This window comes from Anopheles gambiae, chromosome 3 (assembly GCF_943734735.2).
Source record: "Anopheles gambiae chromosome 3, idAnoGambNW_F1_1, whole genome shotgun sequence".
Lineage (NCBI taxonomy): Eukaryota > Metazoa > Arthropoda > Insecta > Diptera > Culicidae > Anopheles > Anopheles gambiae.
Genome location: NC_064602.1, coordinates 2,314,089 through 2,320,191, shown reverse-complemented (window position 1 = coordinate 2,320,191; position 6,103 = coordinate 2,314,089). Strand labels below are relative to the sequence as shown.

The window sequence follows — 6,103 nt, the reverse complement described above, 5'->3', positions numbered from 1 at the left end:
AAGGAAATGCTTTGGCACATTCTTCTACACAAAACAAACCACCACTTCCTCCTGCTCTCTCCCGTGTCCCAATGGTTGGTGTTGTCGTGTGTTTTATTTCTCAATCATTTTCCGCACGATACTCTTGATAAAGCCTCCCATCATCACAAAAAAAAACACATTGTCATGGCATGCCATGTTTGCCGGGTGTATCAACGTGTATTCAATTAGCGCCGCCACACATTGCATGCATGCGCCTGCGGTACGGTCCTGGTCCGGCACTACACCGGTGCCGGACGATTACACTCTATCGAGCATAGCAATCAGCGCGGTCGCACTTAATCCCAGTCCTCTCTCCCCCCCCCCCCCCCCCCCCTTATCGAGTGACTTGCACATATAGAGCCGGCATACGGCGGCGGGCGAATTCCAACGGCGGGCACGCGCGCGGATATGTTAAATTACGTGTGAACATTTTTGTGTTATTTTAAAAGTTCATTTTCCCCTGCATGCATGCCGGATAAAGGGTTAGCATTAGGGAAAATTTGGCATTACCGTTACCGGTCACTCGGGTCGGGTCAGACTTTATGAAACGTGCCCACACTGTACGACGACATTCACCTCTTTCCTTTGAGAGTCGTGTGAATGGAATTTGTTTTTATCCCCTTTCCCAGTAGCGGACACGCGCAAGGCGGAAGTGCAACGGAAATGCAAATGCACGGCATGCCTGCCGACAAAACGGTACAAATATGCCAAAGGCCTGAACCGGATCGCACGGGTGCATATGGCAAGCTCCAGCGCGCAGTGAACCGCGTGCCATTATGCTACACTGTACGACGTCCCGCCACCCCCTTGGAATTGGAAGTTTGTGGCATTCATGTTTCGCATAAAATAAATCGTTAAATAGAACAACAACTCCTTTGCCGGCTGGCCGGGCCAATGTGAGCTCGCTGTGCGCTTTATTGTATTCAAAGAAGGATTCCAAGGATGCAACGTGGAACTAGAAGAAAGTGGTTGAGCCAATTCAATTCACCATTTTTTTAAATATTACCATCAAGCATCAATGCCGTTGCTGTGTGAGATCCGTGGCATGGAATTGGGGGAGTGGGGGGAACGTGGGAATGAAAGCTGACGCTATTATTGGCATGAATCGTATGTATGGCGTATAAATCACGTTCTAGTACTTGAACTACCACCACCAGCGCTACTACTACTACTACTACTGCTATTGGGTATCGTCGGGCAACTGCTTCCCACCGTGAAGGAGGTGCTACATCCATCGTCAACATCCGTTTGCTGTCGTTGGCGAATTCGCTGTAGTAAATTTTCCTTCCATTCTTCTTCCGGCACTCCGCGGGCCCACTCCGGCACGGCTGTGGTGGGCAGTTTTATGCCGGCCATCACGTTCACTATCTGCAAAGAGACGGGGGGGGGGGGGGGGGTGTGTGTGGAGGAGTACAAATCAGGTATGTATTAAAAACACACGCTCATCGCTATACAGAAAACAGTGTAATGAAAGACGGTGGCGGTGTCGACTTCGAGCTATTTGATGACCATTCCTGCGGGAGCACTTTGGCCTTGTGTGCCGGAACCGGAAGGGTAATGTTTTGTTTTGGGTGGGATGCAATAAATTCTTGTCCCGAAAAAAGAAAAGAAAAGGAAACTAAAACACAGGTCCGGTCCGTACGGGACGACGACCAAGTGTCCCATGGGTTGATGGAAATGAAAATGAATAATACACGCTCGCTTCTCTCGGGAGGGTTGGACTTGAAATACACATTTGAAAGCGAAGGAACGAAACAACAATGTAAGTGACCTGCAACCTTCACGAGGCACGTCCTTTCTTGACACATGTATGTGATCAATAACCCACGTCCTGAGGTAGGTTCCTATTCAATCGCCGTGGCCGTTCTAATTACAATTAAACCGGTGTCAACCGAAACGCTGGGTTGTGTAATACATTTAAGTTTGCTTCAAATCACTTTCGTTCTCTTTCGGGGAGCACGTAACAGACCTTTGGAGGACGTGTCTTTAATGTCGCTCATGTAATCATCCACCATATGCATAACTATTGATTGATTTTGATAGTCCAAAATCCATTTTTTTCTTACGAAATTAATCCCTCTTGAATGCATCCAAACGAATATTAACGCTGTGTCTTACCTCAGCGGCTTTGGAAGAATCCAGCTCGATGTTTAACTCATTGGGCCGTGGTGCATTCCAGACGTCTACGTTGAGAAAATCTGCATTGATGCTGTTATTCGCTCCATCCAACCCGACCGATTCTCCCTCCCCGACACCCGATTCCGCTTCATCCTCCATTAGGGACGGCCTCCGATTTGGGTGATTCAGTTCGTCCATGTTCAATGGTTGATAGCCGGCATAGCCGTTCGCATCCATGGATTCGTTGTCACTTTCATCTTCGCTCAAGGGTTCCAGGTGTACGGTATTGTTTTCGTCCATCGTAAAGGCGCTATCGTCTTCCGGCTGGCCCGGTAAATCGGGAAGTCCCATTTTCTGCAAACGAAAACAACAGTAAACAGTGAAAACGTTTTCCTGTAAGTTGCACCATCTAGTTGGCTTTGAGGCTGCAGTCATCAAGGTTCATTTGTCTATTGGCGGATCAGAAAGCAGGAAGGAAAGCACAATTGCTGTGTCCGAACATAATGCTACCGGAAATAATGTACATACTACAGGAAGTGGGCAGACCCGGTAAGTGTGCGAACGTTTAGTTTGTTAGAAACCCCAGCATATGATCCACCCAATCGCATTGCAGTTTCCCTGCAGGATATTTGCACCCGACTGGACGAGCTTGGCACAGCAAAATGGAAGTCTAAGGACGATTGTTCCCGGTCCGGAGCAATCTTTAGCGCACTGGACCAGGGTATCGAGTTCGGGTTCATCGTGGGCGATAACCGGCGCCGAACGTTTAAGCTCGGTGTTAACTATTTTCGCTTCGAAAACTATCACTTCAACAACAAGCTGCAGATGCTGAGCGACGACATAGCCCAGTACGGGCTGAACAAAATTCTTTGCAACAAGGAGCACCTGTTCCAGTCGGACATCAGCGATGACAGTACGGAGTTTGGCGACGAGGCCGCTTACGATACGGACGATGAGCGTACACCGACGCCGAAAAAGAAAAAGATTAAACTGGACGAAACGGCTTCGCGGGGCCGTGCCAAGAGGCGAACTTTTTCGGGCGGATCTACGCCAAAGCGAACCTCTAAAAATACAAAATAAACCAATGAGTTGAAACCACCGAGAATTTATTGCTGTGCTTTTGCATTGTGCGATTTCTCCTCCGCAGCAAGCATAGCAACCCAGTTGCCATGGTGAGTGCTTGAAGGGAACCGTTCGCTGGTACCATTAAACAGTCGACGCTTGAAAGGCTTTCGCAACATGTCGTCCGATAGCAAGAAAAGTAAGTGCTTCAAAAGAAGTGAAAATTGGTTAAAGGAAAGATGATTTTTCCCCTTTTTAGTTATACAGGTGCAGCTATCCAACATTGAGCGCAACTACCGGACGCTACAGTCTCAGTACAATTGGCAACCAATGTCGGAGACGTTTGAAAAGTTTAGGGAAAAGTTTCCCCTTCAGTACGACGAGAAGGCGGGGCTCATTCATCGCACGGAGCGTCTGAATTACATCAAATCGTCCCAGCCCAAACTGGCCCAGGAAGTGCGAATACCGTTGAAGCGATACGGTTCGTCCGTCGAGACACGCTGCATCCCGGAGCCAGCGGAGTCGTTTCGTTTCGGGCAAGTTTGCAACAAACCGGTCGAGCGTCCCAAAGCCGTTATATACACAAACGAGAAAGGCTTTGCCAGATTAGTCGATCCGTACGTGACCACAACGATGAAAGATATTGTACCGCATGTAAGGCATCAGCACGATACGGTCACGTTTTGGAACTGGACGGAACGGGAGGAACGCAAAAGGGCGCCCAAGAAACCGGAAGCTCTGCAGCCACGGCTGGTGGTTCCAGTGCATAAGCGGAAACTGAACAATGGTTTTACCAGTGAGATGCAGGCAAATTATGTGAAACCTGTCGAGCTGGAGTTTCGACTGGATCCCACGATCACGCGTCCGATTGTACTGGATCCAACCGATCACACGGAAACGGTCACTGAAAGTTCGATGTATGGTGGGACGAAAAACTGCGCCCAGATACTGAAACAGAGAAGATACGAGTAGGAATTTTGGGGAATTACCTCGGATGTGAGCGATAAACGATTGGTGTATTTTCTTCCAAATTGAAAATAAACAAAGCACAGGAACAGCTGGCCTTTTGACGTTTCGTTTGATGCAAGCCGAATGACAGTTGCGCAGTGATGCTGTTAACCCTTGAAGTACGGTAGGTCACCAAAGGGCAATGAAGACTGATTTTTTTTTAAATTATTATCCCATCTGATCAGTAAAGAGCCGATTTATTGTAACAAAGTTAATACATTTGACCTAGTCAAAACACCTAGCCTGAAGCGTTTTTTTGCACGTATTGCTGAAAGCATTTTCGTCCAGATGCAGCTTTTTATGCAGATCGTCCGGCACATCAACGTACGTACGGTCCAGTCCCGTGGTGAAGATAAATTCGCGTAGCTTCTCTACATTCACGGCATCATCCGCGCTGGACCAGATCGTGAACGTTACGTTGTTTGTGTCCTTCAAAGCACAGAACAAACGGATCATGTTGGTCACGCTATTTGCCACGATTCCGCCTCTAACCGGGAACGTAATGGCGTTGCCAACCTTGTCGATTCCATTCGCACGAATCGCAGCAATCATCGCGTCTACTTGCGCTTCGGTGTACAAGCCTTCGCTAAAATCGGGTCCCCAACGAGTGGTCCAACCGATCGAGAGCGTTGCTTTGCCGAGACGTCGAGCTGCGGTAAAGAACCGCGTCGGATCAACCGGGACGGTGGCAGTGTTATCGACCGGTCCGGGTAGAATGTCCGCATTGATCCACGTGTCGAATGCAGTCATATCGTAGCTAGCTCGAATAATGTCAATCGATCGTTCGAAGGCACCGATGGATTTGAAGTCCAGCTTAACTCCCTTCACCTTAGAGGGGTCGTTCGCTTCGCGATTGAACTGTAGAATACGCTGCAGGAACGTTTCGAGGGAAATGTCCGACTCAGTGGCAGGTGGGTGAGCCATGATGGGGATTTCACGCTCTTTGTTCACATCATCCTTCAGATAGCCGAGCGAAATGTCCGCTTCGATGAACTGAACATCGCCTGAAATGTATCGTGATTGTTACTCCAATATTCGTGATGCCTCCGAACGTTACTTACTTGCCAGAACGCGAGTTAAAAACTCGGCATCGTTCACTGCATGGGCCCATGTTATCTTTGTTAGATTGGCTTTGGCATCGGCCACAGAGCTTGCGGTGGATAACACTGAAAGTAGAAACAGTTGCTTAGCAAACGAAATTCCAATCCAGCGTTCACCCATGATCAGCCTACAAGTGCCTGCATAGAAGCTAGCAACAACATTTGCTTACCCAAAAGCGAACAGAGCAACAGTGAAGGAACCATGTTCAATATTCCTCAACCGTATTCACACGAAGCAAGACGACACACACGAGACACTAATAAATCTTCGTAACAAATACGTCCTCTTTGTACCCATCGGCACTCTCTATTCATGGCTAATCAAGTTATTCTTATCTACTTAATGTGGCTTTATTGGTGTCTGGTGGCTGATAAAGGGCCAGCTAACGTTACTTACTTGCGGGAAGTTTGGAACAGATTAGCTCGCTTTGGATTATCACGAAGAAAAAGCAGAATAGGAGCCACACGTGAACGGAAGGGAGAGCAGGAATGTAAACAAATGGTCTGATGTTGTTGTTGTGATTGTTGTCGGGATGAGTTGTCAAATTGCTGCTTTGACATTTGGGCAGGTGCAAGAAACCCAAACAACAAAATTGGTCGACTGCATAAATGGTTTGAAATGTATTGTTAATTTATGAATGCCAAGGAATGATGCAAATTAGAAAAAGGGGTTTTAAAATAGAGCGACTCACAGAGCACAGTTAGCAACACGGGCACAGTGTATGCTCGATAATTCGCACAGTGATGAGACAGTGTTCGGTGAAAAGAAGCGAAAAGTGTTTTAAATGATAAAT

At 47.6% G+C, this 6,103-nt stretch overlaps 4 protein-coding genes across 7 annotated transcripts in view; 1 reads left to right on the top strand and 3 right to left on the bottom strand.

Annotated features, from left to right (window-relative positions):
• LOC1278098 (myosin-11) overlaps positions 1-6,103 on the bottom strand; it is a 109,390-nt gene that overhangs the window by 16,882 nt on the left and 86,405 nt on the right. The gene's annotated exons all lie outside the window — the stretch shown is intronic.
• Positions 893-4,316, bottom strand: LOC4578192 (male-enhanced antigen 1). Of its 2 annotated transcripts, none has more exons than XM_001237955.3 (3): positions 4,191-4,316; positions 2,140-2,493; positions 893-1,389 (listed from the first exon to the last, which is right to left on the bottom strand). In XM_001237955.3, exons 2-3 carry the CDS (start codon positions 2,488-2,490, stop codon positions 1,147-1,149), a joined length of 594 nt encoding a protein of 197 aa, XP_001237956.3. In that variant the 5' UTR covers positions 2,491-2,493; positions 4,191-4,316; the 3' UTR covers positions 893-1,146. The 2 variants fall into 2 exon arrangements, with proteins under 2 accessions (XP_001237956.3, XP_061510194.1); XM_061654210.1 differs by lacking the exon at positions 4,191-4,316 and adding an exon at positions 3,996-4,127.
• On the top strand, positions 2,489-4,245 carry LOC5668169 (uncharacterized). Its single transcript, XM_001688996.2, has 3 exons — positions 2,489-2,688; positions 2,753-3,400; positions 3,461-4,245. Exons 2-3 carry the CDS (start codon positions 3,379-3,381, stop codon positions 4,171-4,173), a joined length of 735 nt encoding a protein of 244 aa, XP_001689048.2. The 5' UTR covers positions 2,489-2,688; positions 2,753-3,378; the 3' UTR covers positions 4,174-4,245.
• LOC1278095 (protein FAM151B) lies at positions 4,362-5,846 on the bottom strand. 3 transcript variants are annotated; one of them, XM_061654208.1, is made up of 4 exons: positions 5,707-5,809; positions 5,480-5,616; positions 5,271-5,375; positions 4,362-5,213 (listed from the first exon to the last, which is right to left on the bottom strand). In XM_061654208.1, exons 2-4 carry the CDS (start codon positions 5,511-5,513, stop codon positions 4,435-4,437), a joined length of 918 nt encoding a protein of 305 aa, XP_061510192.1. In that variant the 5' UTR covers positions 5,514-5,616; positions 5,707-5,809; the 3' UTR covers positions 4,362-4,434. The 3 variants fall into 3 exon arrangements, with proteins under 3 accessions (XP_061510192.1, XP_061510193.1, XP_317632.4); XM_061654209.1 differs by lacking the exon at positions 5,480-5,616 and having other exon boundaries at positions 5,707-5,846; XM_317632.4 differs by lacking the exon at positions 5,707-5,809 and having other exon boundaries at positions 5,480-5,694.

Excerpts from the sequence above, each read along its gene's own strand:
- LOC4578192 (XM_001237955.3), bottom strand. The coding sequence starts at position 2,490 with ATGGGACTTCCCGATTTACCGGGCCAGCCGGAAGACGATAGCGCCTTT. Across the intron at positions 1,390-2,139 it reads ATTCTTCCAAAGCCGCTGAG|ATAGTGAACGTGATGGCCGG; the intron begins GTAAGACACAGC and ends GTCTCTTTGCAG.
- LOC1278095 (XM_061654208.1), bottom strand. The coding sequence starts at position 5,513 with ATGGTTCCTTCACTGTTGCTCTGTTCGCTTTTGG. Across the intron at positions 5,376-5,479 it reads GTTGCTCTGTTCGCTTTTGG|TGTTATCCACCGCAAGCTCT; the intron begins GTAAGCAAATGT and ends TTCTACTTTCAG. Across the intron at positions 5,214-5,270 it reads TTTAACTCGCGTTCTGGCAA|GCGATGTTCAGTTCATCGAA; the intron begins GTAAGTAACGTT and ends GATACATTTCAG.
- LOC5668169 (XM_001688996.2), top strand. The coding sequence starts at position 3,379 with ATGTCGTCCGATAGCAAGAAAA. Across the intron at positions 3,401-3,460 it reads GTCGTCCGATAGCAAGAAAA|TTATACAGGTGCAGCTATCC; the intron begins GTAAGTGCTTCA and ends TCCCCTTTTTAG.